General features: G+C 34.4%; 1 protein-coding gene across 1 annotated transcript in view; it reads left to right on the top strand.

Annotated features, from left to right (window-relative positions):
- The first annotated feature begins 40 nt into the window (after positions 1 to 40).
- The window catches only part of LOC110018371 (mitogen-activated protein kinase 2), a 41206-nt gene continuing 23730 nt past the window's right edge, over positions 41 to 17516 (top strand). Inside the window, exon 1 of the mRNA XM_020715663.1 lies at positions 41 to 465. Within this exon, the coding sequence (XP_020571322.1) occupies positions 302 to 465 (164 nt within the window). The 5' untranslated portion in view covers positions 41 to 301. The remainder of the gene's footprint in view (positions 466 to 17516) is intronic.

Raw genomic sequence — 17516 nt, 5'->3', positions numbered from 1 at the left:
ATATATATATATATATGCTGTGCTACCGTTCGGGGTGACCTGACGTCCTATTCTCCCCAAGGCGGCCAGGAGAGAAGAAAGGTGTGGGAAGGAAAAAAATAAAAAAATAACGGAAGACTTGAGAAAAAAAAGGCAGCAAGGCAAAGGCGAAAGGGAGGTCTCAACTTCCAAATTCACGAGCTTCCTATAGCCGGATCCCCTTCTTTTTGCTCTACTTGCCTTCTTCTCGGTCTCTTCTCAGCTTCTCTGCTCCTTTTAATTTGAGAGAGAGAGAGAGAGAGAGAGAGCGAGAGAGGAGAGAATGGAAACGGGATCAGCTGGCGGAGGAGAAGGGCAGATAAAGGGAGTTCTCACCCATGGCGGTCGCTACGTGCAGTACAATGTCTACGGGAACCTCTTTGAGGTTTCTACTAAATACGTGCCTCCGATTCGGCCTATAGGCCGAGGTGCTTACGGCATCGTTTGGTGAGTCGTAGTTGAGAACCCTTTCTCTCTTTCAGTAGTGGCGACTGTGATTTTGTGTCAGTGGGAATTGCGATTTCATGGTCTGACTTATCTACCAGGAATGAGACGATTGCATATCCAATGCGTTTTAACTAATTATCCCCCATTGATGATCTCCTTGTTGACTTCTGGGAACTGATTTAACCTATTAATTAAAAGTCACTTCTTTCCTTTATGTCTTGAATTTTACTTTTATCTTTTTTTCACTTTGTTTTCTAATTATCGGCGCAGTATTTTTTGGGGCAATATCTGAATGGTTGTGGTTACCCTGCCCGTTGGATTCCATGGTCATAACTGCATCGGTTTTCTTGTTCAATTTGACATTGGTGCTTATAGTTTGTTTTATTTGGAGGGAAGAAGAACTAATGCATCATGAAATAGACAATATTTTGTAAGATATTAAAACTGAGAGCGGCTAGATAATATTTATCAAATGTTTCATTACTCTTTTGTGATAAGTAATCACAGTTGCCCGGCCTGTTTGTTAACTATAGTGTAGGCAATTTTTCAAGGGATGGTTTGCAACATAATTATGAGGATCTCATATTGAAACCCTGATTCCTGACAACGAAGCATGGAAGTTGCTTTAATAATGCAGTTCTTTAATTTTTTTTTTTCAGAGAGCCTATTTTTAATTTTATTAATCTGCCATTCTTTCTATTAGTTTGGTAGGATACTTATTTAAGCCATTATTTGTTGACTCATTGAGTACTTTTATACGGTGAAATAGCTTTTTTTTGGTGAAATAGCTTTTTTTAGCTTGAATGCGGCGAGCCGTCCTTTGCATCAGCTTCCAGTTAATACTGTTATATTTGATTGGTGCGATACATATTAAATGTGGAATACACTACTCTTCTCTTAGGAGGTAAATGGCCATTCTCATTCAATTCTAACCACGGAGACAGTCTTGAATTCTTGTTTTAAGACTGGACTTCCTAGCATCGAAGCTTAGTAGAAAAAATAGAACAAATTAAAAGAAGTGGATTCAATCCAAACATCAGGAAATTCCTTTTTTTTTTCTATCCCCATCTCGCCCTAGAGATACTCCTATGTGTATCCCCGCTAACTAGCATAATACTAAAAGTAGAAAATCAATTAAAAAAAAAAATATTCCCCATTAGAAAGATGGTAATTTGTAGTTATGACATGAAGAAAAGGATGAAGTCGTTGATGGTTATCTGCTTCTCACGTTATGGTAACCCTTTCTTTTATCGTGCTCTGCATCATGTCTCCTTCGTTTCAAAAGAACACATATCGTGTTAAGTGTTCGCATCATATGGGGGATGATATGATAACCAATAGCAGAGGCATCAATATCCACATGGAAAGGTTTGTTAGAATTTGGGATGGCTAATGCGGGAGTTTCTTTGATAATTTAAAAGCTGTTTTGTTGTTTTTGTCCCCATTTGAGAACTTTGGCTTTTAAGCAATTTGTAATTGATGACATAATCACACTAAACACCTGGATAAATCTTTGATAAAAATTGGCGAGCTATTGAAAACGTTTGAGTTCAAACAAAGAAGTTGAGTTGTACCTTTTCCTTATATTGGTTAGTTTGGTTGGATGGATCTATATTAACTCCTTTAGTAAATATGTTAAAACCACAAAAAACAAACACTTAATGTTGCATATTTATATTTAGAAATGTTCAAATAAAGTTTTTTTTTTTTTTTGGTTCAAAGAGCTAGAAATATTTATAAATGTTGTAGATGGTCCCCGAGGGTAGAACTATAGAATAAAATATTGTCAAAATGCACCAACCAAAATAAATTTAAGAATGGTTTTAGTACCTCATTCATGAGGCTCATGAATTGCTCAGTGCATTGTACACATCGCATAATCCGAAGGGCATGTCCTTCCACTCATATAAGCCTTCACGAGTTTTAAATGCTTTCTTTCATTCATCACCGAGTCATATGTGAATTTGATAAGAACCACCAGGAAGGTTAAGTTTTTGAGAAAATGATAGCTCTAGATAGTTTGCATTATACATATTCTATGCCCGAGACTGGAAATTGATATTTAACGATAATTTTATTCATTGATCAGCTATCCATGCATATATGCCAATTGCCATCTTTTTTTGCACAAGCAAGAAAAGAATAACACATTGACCTGAGCTGTGCTGAATCAATTGTTTATGATCCATTTCTTGTAAAATTTGATGTTCCTTTAGACTCATAGCTAGGGAGGTTCAGTCTGGAACAGTCTGGAAGAACCAAAAGTGAGATCAATCTTATGTTGAACTGATCGCAATGGTGGTAATTGGTCAGATAATTTAGTGGGCTTATGTCCTGGAACTTCTTAAGTAGAAGGCTTACTTCTTGTGGAATAGTTGCAGCTGTTCCATAAGCATTACTTTCGGTAAATACTAGAGCAAAGAGAGCAAGGGATTCTCTAAAACCTTCGATAAGTGTAGAACCAGAGACTACATGTAAAGCATATCTGACATTATTTGCAATTGGAATTAATGGTGAGGGTAATAGTCGAGTTCTTTTGCGTTTTCATTCAAAAGAATTTGTTCGATCTGCATTTGTATAGTGCTCCCATATTGAATTGTCATGATTGACCCATGACAAGATACAAAATCCCAAATGAAGAACATCACATAGAACTCCACATATGAAATGTTTTTCAATAGTGAATATCACTTGACACATTTTAGAGACAAATATGTTGATTTTCTTTTTCATCCAACTTATCTTATAGGAGTGTGGGTATTCAGTATTAATTAGTACATCCATTATCAATTAGTAGTTCACATTCCTTTCCATTAATGTTGTACTTAATACAAAAATGGCATGTTTCTATGACTCAAGGGCTATCGATAGGCTATCAACAATTTCTCCAGAATACACATATCAAATTCACTTTTATCACCGCAAAATTTCCTTTTGTCTACTTTTATCTCTTTGTTCACATGGTCATCACTCATTTCACCCTCTAAGAGATGAACTTATTATTTAGTTGAATTGATCTGTGACAGATGTAAGCAACAAGAACATTTCAAGTTAGTCGATCTTGCAGAAGAATTTATTTTATATAGAGTTTTAATCGGTCCAATAGTCTTGCTCTAAATAGTTTGACTTAGATTGTTGGTAATCACACTTTGGGTTGGAGATCTTTTTTCTGCTATAATTGGCTTTTTGCTGGCTCCAGAGACCTTTATATTAAACTTTTGGTTTGAGCACGAGCATCCTCGAGTTGCTCTGTTAAGTTGATTTTTAGGCTTCAATGCAAAATTAACAACTCGAGATAAAGACAACACTAAATTTAGCTCCAATTTATCTTGAATAAGCTCTATCATTCCACCAATATATCTCACAACTGCTTATTTATAGTTTCATTTAAGTTGTTCCAGGAACTGAGACGATAAAATTCCTCGGCATATTCACACACAGTTCTGGAACCGGCAAGTAATATATTTCACTTTTTTCCCTTGAGCTATATTCAAATATTAAAAAATGTTTCAACAAATTATTTAATCAAGATAATCCTCAATGTGCAAATGTCCTTCAAAGAAAGGGTTGTCTACTTTAACTCGAAACTCTCTATATATGTTTCTGCTGTAGTCGTACCTTTTAATTGTTGTTTGTGCTCTAACTTCCTTATATAAATCAGATAACTCTTAGTGATGCCCGATATTATCCTTCTCTTCTAGATTCTGGGTAAGATGGAAATGATTTTCTTCCCGCATTAATTTCCTGAGGAGTTTGTGTGGGCGCTGTTCTCGCCTGTTTGATTGTTGGATTCATCGATATTCCCAATTCAAGGTTTTATAAATCTCATCTCATCTCCACAAAGAATCAGAAGAACTCATCAGAGAGTTTCTCAATTCGTTGCGTGTCGCTAGCTTGATCCTCCTGAGGGTTTTCATGTCATAATTTTCATCATTGCCCTGGTCGTTTGTTGGTTTCCTCCATGGCTTCCCAGTTGCTACAACTCTGATACCACTCTACCATAGAAGTTTGGTTGGAAAAACATAATAAATGAAAAGATGTGGATTCAATCCAATAACTAGGATTTTTTTGCCCCATCCCTCCCTAGATAATGCCCTATGCTTATTTTCTCTAATTAGCATAATACTAAAAATAGAAAATCAGATCAAAATAGAAAAATATTCTCCATCACAAAAGATGGTAATCTGAGGTTATGAAATGAAGAGACGGACGAAGTTGTTAATGGTTGTTTGCTCCTTGCGTTCTGATATCCCTCATTTTATCATTCTTTGCTTCATTTCCCGTCTTTTTTGGTATCATTAAAACTTGTAGCACACATTTTGGTGTAACTTTATAATCAATTGAACATGTATTGTGTCCATCAAATATCCATGATTAGATTAAGAAGTGTTTGAGAAGTAGGGGTGTGCATTATTTGGTTTAAACCGCAAAACCTAACCAAACCGAGTTAACTTGGTTGATTCGGTATGGTTTAAAAAAAAAAATTCCGTTTCGATTTTAAAAATGTTGAAGTTTTATTTTTGGTTTATGGTTCGGTTTTACTTCTTATTTTACCGAAAGAACTGAAAACTGTACAATTAATTTCTTTTTAGGCGTTGGATATGTAAATACATAAGGATTGGTTGGTATGCATGTAAGTATTTCTTCAAATATTTAGAAGCAAATTTTCTAGTGATCAATATTATATAATCCCTTAATAATTTTTATTCACTTAATAAATTTTATATTCTCTCGTTATCATCATATCCTTACACCTTCAAGCTATATTTCGGTTTATGTAAAACCGACCGTTTAAACCGAATTAAATTTTAGTTTGAATGGCTCGGTTTTATCAAAATTTTGTTTTGTTCGGTACTTTGGATTTTAGATTTCGGTTGAAATCGGTTTTACCCAATTTGAAAACCAAACCATCTGAATCGACCAAATGCTTACCCCTATTGAGGAGTGATTTTTGAATTTATTAGATCTTTCTTACAGTTTGAATTAAATGTGAGCATGTTTGATGCTCTTGATTTTGAAAGTCATAACTGAAAGTTATTAGAATAAATTCCAATCTTTTGCATCTTGAAAACTTTTTTGATGCTTGGTTATGTATTACCTAAAACTAATGAACTCAATAAATTAGTTTATTTTAATTTAAGTAGATTATACTCAACTGCATTTTTTAATTATATTCATAAAGTCGGCCCAAAATAATTTTAACGTTGATATTAAATTAATCATCAAAACTTGTTTTTGAAGGTTTTAAATGCTCAAAAACAGAGATGAATCCTATCCACAAACTCTTCTAAATGTTTTCTTGTCATTGATTGCTAGTGCATTATTTGATAGACCTTTTGGTTTGTTCATTTTTTACTGGTAAGGATTTTGATCCAGTTCATTATGTTCTGAAAGTTATTATTTTTCATTATTGCTATGTTATGTTGGGGGTTTCTTTTGTTTCTTTATGTGAGGATTGAAACTAGGGGCCACACCATGCTATGCCTTCGGTCATGTTTACTTTTCAATCCTTTTCTGCTTCTTTATAATGTTCCTTATTTTCTATGTTTTCGTCTACTCCATTCTTTACTGGCATATTCCTTTTGCTTCAAATTAGGATTTGCTTATTTCTACATCTAATCGAGCATACTGAACTTCCTGTAAATTTAGCTGCATATGAATGTTTTAATAACATATCATCTTCAATTTCTAGTCTTGCTGATGATGCTTATTTATAATAATTAGATCCTAGCAATACTTAACTGTTTAGCATTAAGTTTTCTTATTTAAGAGAATTTGAGAGTTCGCCTTTTGTGCTTGTGATTAAAAATTAAGGTGTCTTAAAGTCTGTATATCTTTGAATTGGAGTTGATATTTTAGGTGACGGTTGTGGTTTTTCTTGTATGCTAGCAGGCACCCTGAACAATGTGTGAGACTATTAATTTTTTCAAATAAACAGAATGGAAGAAAGACAAGTAAATATTACGTATAGAGCTGCTATAGTTGATGCTTTTATTGTTTTTGTTGTGCACTTGGAGTTATTATTATTGATATAGATTATCGAGGGAGTTTATTTAAATGAGATAAAGAATGAATAAGATAGTATTATAACAATCAATTTAAATAATCTCCTAAAAGTAAGTAAACCTTTCAAACAATTTTTCAGTATTAAAGATAATGATTTGTAGAGGAATTAGATGAGTCTTGTTGTATTATGAAGAAAATAAAATTTATATACATTTTTATGTAACTTGCGTTGCTTGCAAAATTAAGAAATGGTGTAGAATTAGTAGTGATTATATATATATATATATATATAAACACACACAAACACTCTCTTTAAGATAATAACATTTTGCTTTGTAAATTATTTCTCCTATTCTGATTATCCTTATTCACTTAAATTGAAATCTTCCTCAAATTCTGGTAATAGAGTTGAAGCTATAATAATTGGCTTATTAATTTATTTGCTTGTATTACGTATGCTTGACACCAAATATTGTGATTCTCTGCATTGAAGAAATTTGAAGTGGTTGCTTGTTATGAAAATGCTGAATGTGTAAATGGCCATTGGAATAAATAGACATTCATCTTTAACTAGTTTAGGTTTATTTTTTATTGGTTTTATGTTGGAAGTTTAATGAGGACTCCTATCCCTTTAGCTGAGTAGTCATCTTTTTTCTCTCTCTCTTTGCAGTCAATACAACTATTAATGGCAGAACAGTTTCAATTAGGCAATTAAAACCTTCATCCTCTCTACACTATCTCCAACCTTCCCTCTACTATACTTTCCTAACGCCACGACCTTAGCCTTCATCTCCTTCCGAACCTTCTACTCCCATGTGGATGCACTTGCCTCCCTATCTATGCTTCTGCTAGCCTATTTGTGCTCATTTCTCCTTCCAACCTTCTTATCTTATGACGGATATGATCAGAATAGAGCGGTGTGATGACAAAAGAGAAGTTGTTGAAGCTTGAACAATTGCTAGTAATCGGCTTAGTCCAAAACATTTTCCTTGACTTCTTCATGCTCTTATGTTGTGTTCTCACTTTCTAATGGACTCCCCTATGCGCTAGACTGCTCGTGAGACAGCCCTCTCCCACTCCTTGGTTTCCATGGCTCATACTCTTGGCCCTCTAATTTTTAGATGTGATTCTATTTTGCTATCTTGGGCTTTCATTGTTGCTCTTTCTTGAACTTTCTTTGTTTTTTTTAAATGTTGAAATAGATTTGACGTGTGGGGATAAACTTCTTAGGAGGGGCAAAATAGTAAGAGAAGTTTTGCTCATGGTAGTAGCTATCTATGTATCCTAGTTTTGGTTTCTTGTTGTTGTAGGTTACAAACAATTAGGGTCTGTTTGGGGCAGCTGTTGATTATTTATAATATCCTGATAAATAGATTATTCTGATAATCTGATAATCTGCAGATTATCAGAATAAACTGACTTGTTGTTTGAGACAACTTATTCAGAATAACTTACTGGGAGCTGTTATTGGATAAATGACCATTCTTCCCCTGTTTGGTTTAGCTGCTTGCAGCAGTATTAAAATGAGAACAGAAGTATATAATACAGAACCCAGAAATCAACTCAGATCAATTCAAAAGATAACATACAGTGCTCACACTCTCGTGAGTATCAGAAGAAAAAATAAAAACAATTGTTAGATCCTGAAAAAAAACAACAAAAAGTCGTGCAGATGAAAATAGAGATGACTTGAACAGACTCCCTCTAAACTCTCATATTTGTATAAAACAATTTAACAGAATTCTTACAAGAAAATCCTAAACTTTCATATCACAATTTATGCATAGGTTTAAAACACAAAATATGTAAATTTGAAAGTTTAGGTGTGAGATATGTAAATACTTAAGAAGTGTGTGCTCGGAATGCACATCCTTACTTTCCAATAATCTTATACCTTTCTCGTTAAATAGCATTCAAAGCCTTTAGGATTTTCTGATGATAATTAGGAATGATAAAACAATAATTACAAGTTGAAAATTACCTTTACAAAAATAAAGAAAAAATGCCTGGAAAGGGCGAGGGGCGAGGATGCGATTCTCCTGGCGAGGCGAGGGTGCGATTCTCCTGGCGAGGCGTGGGTGCGGTTCGGTGCGATTCTCCTGGCGAGGGTGCGATTCTCCTGGCGAGGCGAGGGTACGAGGCAAGGCGAGGGAGGCGATTCTCCTGGCGAGGGTGCGATTCTGCTGGCGAGGCGAGGGAGGCGAGGCTAGAGGGAGAACTGCGATGCGATTCTCTGGAAAGGGCGAGGGGTCAAGGGATCAAGGGCATCACATCAATTCTTTCCTAATTGCTAAAATCATACGCGGGAAGCAGGGGGTGGCCAACTTGCAAAGAGATGAAGGAAATGTCGATATTAGAACGGCGCGCACGAAAAATTCCCACCCAATAGCGACATTCAAACGGGAAGGCGTCGTTTTCACAACGCCGCCGCATCCTATAAGTCGCCCCAAACAGACACTTAATATGCAGTTCAAGGAAGTTCAATGCATCTTCTGAAAAATGTTTGCAATCCTACATTAGAATTTTTCCTTTTTAAGTGACCTCATCTTCAACTTGAGCGTGGATTCAACCAGGTGATTTCTGCAGATAAATGATGAGTTAACTTTTCTGGGATTAATCACAATGATTTATTGGTCTTAAAAACATTAAGAGGAGAACACTGCTTAGGGGAAACAAATAAAAATATTTGAGGCAACCTAGTGAAAACAGAAGGATGCATTATTTAGATGATTTGCTCTTCACCAGGCGACTCCTTGGGGATTAGAGTAAGAATTTGTTGGCTAATTGAGTTCAGAGTGGACTCTCTTATGGTAATCATACTTGAGGTTAGTTGCATGCCTTCAGTTGATTTCACAAGTGATGCAGCATTTAGCTATTTAGAATTTTGCATGGCAACTCTGCAGAGATTTGTTTACTTGTAGAAAAGTGTAGTGTTTTCTCTATAAGGGAAATCATACATCAATTGAGGAGCTAGGGTTAAACTGGGACACGGTAAATATTTTTGTAGCTTGTCAGATGCTGCAGACATAATAACTCCTGCGGTGTTGATTTTGAAGTTCAGTATAGGAAAATTATATATATGAAAGTGGAAAATAAAATAACGGTATACATTTATATACGAGTCTTTTTAGTGTTTGGCTAAGTGGGTGGTGTGGGAATTGTATTGCATATTCTAATAATCTGAACGTTAACATACTTGATATTTTTAACATTCTGTGGTCGGACGGTATTAATATCGAACTAACTATCCAAATTTTTAAAACTTCTAATATATATAGAAGAGCCACTAATCCTCAAAGTGCAATAATATTTAAACATCTAAAAGTATCAACATAATCTGTAAACCACATCTAAAATCATTACTGAACAGTAAATGAAAGAAACAATAAAGAAAAACCACAAACATATCATAATTAATACCTATCAGCTGCAGTATTTCTCTTGTAAACCAAATCTCTCCTACTCGATATATCAACCTAAAGTTTTTCTTCTCCTAAAAAAAACATTAATTTCAACTGTAAGTATTAACTTAGTGAGCAATTATAATCTAATATGCATTAAATTACGATGCGTATGCTATGTATGAATGACCAAAAGAAAATACAGCTCATTTCTTTATCAAACTTTGAAATTTCACTTTAATTTTATCTCTTCTTATTTCACTTTAAGTATTTACCATTTTAACATATTTAATAGTTATCACTGGATTATCGTCATACCCGAGTGTATCCTAAAAATGTGTCCAAGTGCACTCTCAATATTGTACCCAAAAGTACCCTCAAATTGTACTCAATGATATCCTCAAACCATTTCTTTTAACATGCACGGGTACATTCCATCCCTTGACAGTATCATTTGGGGCCAATCTTGTATGACTTAATTCTGTACTTAACATTTCATATCAATTAAAATCCTTTAAAATGTACCTTTATATGTAAGTTATTTTCTTCTCATCTTATATGTCATTTTAGACTTTCAATATGCAAGATATATCTGAAAAACTTATTTTAAATCATTTAATAAAGCAATTATTTATTTATTAAAATATTAATTTAATGCATAAAAGAAAATAATCACTCACCTTGCTTAGCTTGTTTGCCACACCAATTCCCTATTTCCCGTTCTTTTAGGATTAAATGATCTTCAACCTTAATTATAGTTAAACATTAATATTTTATTAAACATCAATTTCTAATTATGTATATTAAGCTTTAATAATTTTTTTTAAAACATACTTTATCTTTTAAAGTAATTCTTCTCTTGATTTTGAAATTGAATCTTACTTCTCCCAATTTTTTCTTGATCCGAGTGCATTTACAATTAACATGAAATGAATAATCTTAACTTTATATAAAATATAAATATTAAATTATAATCTAAAATGTTTTACCTTGTATACTTTTCAGCCCCTGCCTTAGCCTCACGCACATGACCCGCACGAGCTTGAGTCTTCTCCTTCGATTGATCGGGAAGAGCTCGACCCATCACAACTTTGCGATTCTTTGTCTTTCCTTGATTTCCTTCCTCTTCTCCCTCACGCAAACAATGTTGCTGCCCTCTTCTCCTTTGCACGACTCGATGTAGACAACACCGCGCGAGTCAATGTGGACAACACCACGGTCCTCTTCCTCTGTGCAAGCCCAACATCGGAATCTCCTCCTTTGTTTCGCATGGTGGCAGCATTCGAAGGCGCAACCTCTTCCCTTCCTCCTCATCCGGTCGGCTAGGGCTTGGTGTCATATCTCAGATATGAGACTCTGCATTCTTCTTCTTCTTCTTCTTTTCCCTTCCTCCTCAACCGGTCGGCTAGGGCTTGGTGTCATATCTCAAATATGAGACTCTGAAGAATTCTTCTTCTTCTTCTTCTTCTCCCTCTCCCGTCTCCTTCTCTTCCTTCACGAGCACCGTGCCAACATTGCACATACAATCTTTCTCCTCTTTAGACTTCTCCGTATTCTTCTTCTTCTTCTTCTTCCTCCTGTCTAAACTCGACGCAGAACATCTCGAGTCCTCTTCTCTTCTTCTTGCACGTGCGAAGACTAACGAAGCCATTCTACTAGGGAACGAAGGTTTCCTTCTAACTTCGACTTCACATTCTTCTATTGTTTCTTCTTTTTTTATTGCTCTCGGATACGACAGTTTCTCCTCTCTCGCTCGTTCTAACCGGATACGATTGCATAATGAGTAAAGTGGTAAAGGTTGCGATCTAATCCCAACCAAGAAGTGCCTTTGGAACTCGACCCTTATTTTTATTTATTATTATTATTATTATTATTTTTTTTGTTGCAATCTCCCATCATTATAAAATTTTGTCCGCAAAATTTGGAAAAGAGACATGAAAATGAACATACCTCAATTGAAAAGCTGTGTATATCTTTCTTGCATCTCAGAAACCTTCTCCCAAGTAGTATGCTTTTCGGGCCACGCTTCCATAAAATCTTCATGAATGGAATCTCTCTATTTCGTAGCTTGTTCACATTATACTTTAAAATCTTTTCAGGCTCTTCAGCATAAGTCAGATCAGACTGAATATCAATTGAGTATGCTATCACCCTACTAGCTTCATTTGTAATATATTTTCTCAGTGAAGAAATGTGAAAAACATTATGCACTCCCTGCATATGTTCAGGTAAAGCCAAACTGTAAGCCACCTTCCCAATCCTCTCCATAATCTCAAATGAATTGACCAATTTGGGACTCAATTTTCTTGTCTTCCCAAATCATTGCACACCGTTCAATGGACTAATCTTTATAAAAACAAACTTTCCAACTTCAAACTCAAAAGGTTTGTGCTTGGTATCGTAATATTTCTTGTCTATCGTGCACTGGCCTCAGTCAGTCTCTGATTAGTCTAATCTTTTCAGTAGCATCATCAACTAAATAAGCACCAATGATCTTTTTTTTCACATACTTTAGCCTAACATAGAGGTGTCATGCACTTCCTTTCACACAAGGCTTCATATAGAGTTATCTCAATGCTATCCTGATAGCTATTATTGTAAGCAATTCTACCGAAGTTATATGTGATTCTCAACTTTCACTAAAGTCAATGACACATAATTTTAGTAGATACTCCAAGGTCTGAATAGTTCTCTCTGACTGACCATCAGTCTGAGGGTGAAATGTTGAACTGAAAGTCAGTCGCGTGCTTAAAGCTTCCTAAGCTTTGTTCCACAATCTGGAAGTAAACCTGCTATCTCTATTAGACTTTGACACCCTATGCAACCTCATAATTTGATTTACATATAATTTGACTAACTTCTCAACTGATTTGTCTGTCTAGTTGGTTGCATTTTCAAATGATATAGTTGAGTCATAATTAACTATAGATAACTTCAACCTCTCTGGATCTTTAATTAACCGCTCCCACTGAGTAAATAAATAGTTTAAATTACCTAAAATTTTTTTAGTCAACGAATCAGCAACGACATTCGCCTTCCTCGGATGGTACTAAATATCTAAATTATAATATTTAATAAATTTCAGTCATCTCCACTGCCTTAGGCAAAACTCTTTTGGATTGAAGATATATTTCGAATTCTGGTGGTCAGTAAAAACTTCATATCTAACTCCATACACATAATCTTTTCATATCTTGAGTGCAAATACAACTCATGCTTCAATTCATGCACGGGATAGTTCTTTTTATGATTTTTCAATTGATGTAATACATAAGCAATGATCTTATCATGTTGCATAAGCACACAACCCAAACCCCTCAAAATGCATCATTGAAAATTTAAAACCCATCAAAGCTGGAAGGAATAACCAAAACTAGAGCAGACATTAAACAAGTCTTCTGCTTTTGTAAAGCCTCCTCACAACAATTGGATCAATCGAACTTCACTACCATTTGAGTTAACCTCGACAACAACATAGCAATCTGTGAAAACCCCCCTCAATGAACCTGTTGTAACTCCCAGCCAGATCTAGAAAACTTCTGATCTCAGTGGCAGTAGTAGATTTTGGTCAATCTATAATTTCTTTCATCTTATTCTGATCCACAAATATGTCATTTCCACTAATAAAGTGCCTAAAAAAAGCCATACTCTTAAGCCAAAATTCACATTTGGAAAATTGGCATAAAGTATATTCTCTTTCAAAACTTGCAATACAGCATGTAAATGATCTGCATGATTGACTTCATCTCTCGAACACACCAACATATCATCTATAAAGATGAACACACAAATATCTAGAAATTGCCTGAAGATCTTCTTCATTAAGTCCATGAAAACTACTGGAGCATTTGTCTGTCCAAATGACATCACCACAAATTCATAATGCCCATATCTGGTCTTAAAAACAGTCTTTGCTATCTTTTTTTGTCTAATCCTTAGCTGGTGATAACCCGACCTTAGGTCATTCATTGAAAATACAGAAGCCCCTTTGAACTGATCAAACAAATAGTCAATCCTTGGCAGTGGATATTTATTTTAACTGAGTTTATTTAACTCCTTGTAGTCAATGCCCATCATGAAGCTCCCATTGTTCTTCCCAAATAATACTTGAGCTCTCTAAGGTATGATGCTAGGTCTGATAAACCCTTTATCAAGTAACTTTTGTAGTTGGCTCTTTAGCTCATACTACTTCTTAACTATCATACTGTTGAATGCCTTACATACATGCTCAAAACCTGGCAAGAGCTCAATACGAAAATCAATCTGTCGCACTGGTAGTAGCCCTGGTAAATCATCAAGGAACACTAAATATTCTCTTACCACTGGAATATCACCCAATAACTACTTCCTTAGAAGTATCTGCTAAATGAGCAAGAAAACCTTAACTTCCTTGATTCAACAATTTGTAAGCCTTCAACCAAGTAATTATCATAGATGTCAATCATTTATCACCGAAAAATTTAACTTTTGCTTCCCCGGGCACATTTATTTTGATAATCTTCTTATCACAATCAATAGTGATAGTTTTTAGGCATCCAATCCATGCTTAAAATTACATCGAATTCAATCAAAGGCAACACAATAAGTTGGTTATTAAAACTCTTTTCACCTCTCACAAGCTCTACCTCACATGATTTATTAAATTAAAAAAAAAACACCATTTGACATTCTAACTGATAGTATCGAAAGGATATGTAATCTCATCACTTTAGCCAGTTCATCATCTATAAATGAGTGTGACGCTCTCGAATCAAATAATACTTTTATCGGTCTACTCTAAAGATATATGATACATATCATTAAAATCATCGCATTAAACATTTAGAGAGCTTTTTGTATGACATGAAATGAATCCTAAGGTGCTTAAAGTGTACTGGTTAAAATTATTAAGAGAAACATACATGTGTTAACGTCAGGGGGGTCCTTAGCTTCCTGCTGCGAAAGAGCGTATACTCTAGTTTGAACTTTCTGTCGACTTTGGTCTTCATTTGGCACTGACCCTGAAGATTTATTTGCCCTTGGTCTACCATAGCTCCTTTGAGGTGGTGCAGTACTGCCTCTGGAATTTGTTGGAGCTCTCTGACCAAATTTAATGCAATTCTTAGCCATATGTTCTGGTTGGTGGCATGAAAGCTTGTGTTGGTTCCAGACAATCATCACCCTTGTGAGACTTTCCACACTTATCACACTTCTCCACTTCAAACTGAGTGTCAATACTATTGGATCTAGCCTTTTTAGCACTTGTACTACCTGACTGGAAGGACAACCTTTGAGAGCTTTGAGGAAATCTTGATCCTCGAAATTTCTTCATTTCTGAATATCCTTCTCTGAGTAGTCTCCAGATCCAGCTCAATCCTCCTAGCTCTCTCCACTAGAGTAAAATATTCATCGATTCCCAGAGAAATTAATGGTTGTCTAATCACATCTCTGAGCCCAGACAATAATCAGGGGCACTTCTCCCCTGCATTTGGAATTAATTGAGGCACATTCCTTGAAAGCATGATGAATTCACTTTCATACTGCATAATAGATCGATCACCCTGTACCAACCGGATAAACTTGTCCTGCATTTGCCTCCTGATGGACAATGGTACGAATTGGTCTCTAAAGGTGCTCACGAACTCACCCTACTAAATCATATGACTGACTCTACCCCATATTTCTCATGTACTTGACCTCATCACTCTCTCTCTGCCTCTCTTTTTAATGCAATTGTCGCTAGTGTAACCATCCTCTCAGGAGGACAAAATAACCTGTCTATGACCTTCTTTTCTCTCAACAACTAGTTGTCAGCATCTACCAGACCTCCTTCAAAAAAGAAAGGTGGCCTCTTATCCTGAAATAATTTCAAATACTTATCTATGTGAGCTCCTCCACTGGAACTGACTTGAGTCTAAGTGTTCTTAATCAACTGTGTTACTGCAGTCATCTTTTCAGTAAATGCATCTGTATTTATGGTAATCTGTTGGGTGCATCAACTTCTATTGTCTCATCTCGTGCTTCGTCCCTATGATTTTTCATAATTATGAAATAACAAGTAATATTATAATTATATACAATTTAATTCTTTATCAATATTACCTATGAATTAAAATAATCATCTTAATGACTATTTGAGATCATGATTAAATATAGGTTTTCCGATACCACTTTTGTCACGTCCTGATTTGGTGCTTAAAGTTAACTAAGGAGGATGCTTCGGTTGGTCGGTATTAATATTCAATTATCCATATTTTTAAAACTTTCAATATATATATATATATATAAGGCCACTAATCCTCAAAGTACAATAACATTTAAATATCCAGAAGCATCAAAATAATTTGAAAATCATTTCTCAAATCAGTACTGAACAGTAAATGAAAAAAACAGTAAACAAAAACTACAAACATATCATAAATAATAACTTTTAGTTGCAGTCCTCCTCTTATAAACCAAATCTCTCATACCAGACATATCAATTTAAAAATTTTTTTCTCCTAAAAGAAGACATTAACTTCAATTGTAAGTATAACTTAGTGAGTTGTTATAATTTAATATGCATTAAATTATGATGCTTATGTTATGTATGAATGATCAAAAGAAAATACAGATCATTTCTTTATAAAAATTTGAAATTTCTTTCTAATTTTATCATTTCTCATTTCTCTTTAGGTGTTTGTAATTTTAACATCTTTAATAGTCATCACATGATTATCGTCATACCCGAAGATATTTTCAATGTGTTCGAAGACACTCTCAAAATTATACTCGAAGGTACCCTCAAATTATACCCGAATGTGCTATCAAATTGTACCCAAATGTACACTTTTATTATTTCTTTTAACATGCACGAGTACATTGCATCCCCTGCCAATACTATATGATTTAATTTATTACTTAACATGTCATATCAATTAAAATTTCTTAAAATATAACTTTATATGTAAGTTATTTTCCTTCCATCTCTTATGTTATTTTAGACTTTCAATATGGAAGGTATAACTAGAAAATTTATTTTAAACCATTCAATAAAGTAATTTTTCATTTATTAAAATATTAATTTAATGCATAAAAGAAAATAATCACCCACCTTGTTTAGCTTGCTTGCCACACTAATTCCCTAACCCCCGCCTTTCTAGGCTTAAATGTTATTCAGCTTAAATTGCAGTTAAACATTAATATTTTATTAAATATCAATTTCTAATTAAGTAATTTAAACATTAATAATTTTTTTAAAAAAATAACCTATCTTTTAAAAAAATTCGTCCCTCGATCTTGAAATTGAATCTTGCTTCTCCCAATTTCTTTTTGATCCAAGCGCATTTACAATTAACATTAAATGAATAATCTTAAATACATATAAAATATAACTATTAAATTATAATCTAAAAATGTTGTTTTATGCAAAAATGATCTTAATTTATCATTTTTATACAATATGCCTGAACCACTAAAACTTAAGATCATTAAATAAAGTATGCTCTTAGAATGATCTAATAGAATTAAATGAGAAATAAAAATGAGATAAAAACAACAACAAAACCTTAATCCCACTACATGTGGCCGGTTACATGAATAATTTTTTTCCACTGCGTTCTATTTAGTGCCATATTTTCATTTAGTTCTAGTAAATTAAGATCATTTTTAATACAATAAGCCCAA

Source organism: Phalaenopsis equestris, unplaced genomic scaffold, assembly GCF_001263595.1.
Source record: "Phalaenopsis equestris unplaced genomic scaffold, ASM126359v1 Scaffold000017, whole genome shotgun sequence".
Lineage (NCBI taxonomy): Eukaryota > Viridiplantae > Streptophyta > Magnoliopsida > Asparagales > Orchidaceae > Phalaenopsis > Phalaenopsis equestris.
This window is presented reverse-complemented; position numbering and strand designations above follow the sequence as displayed.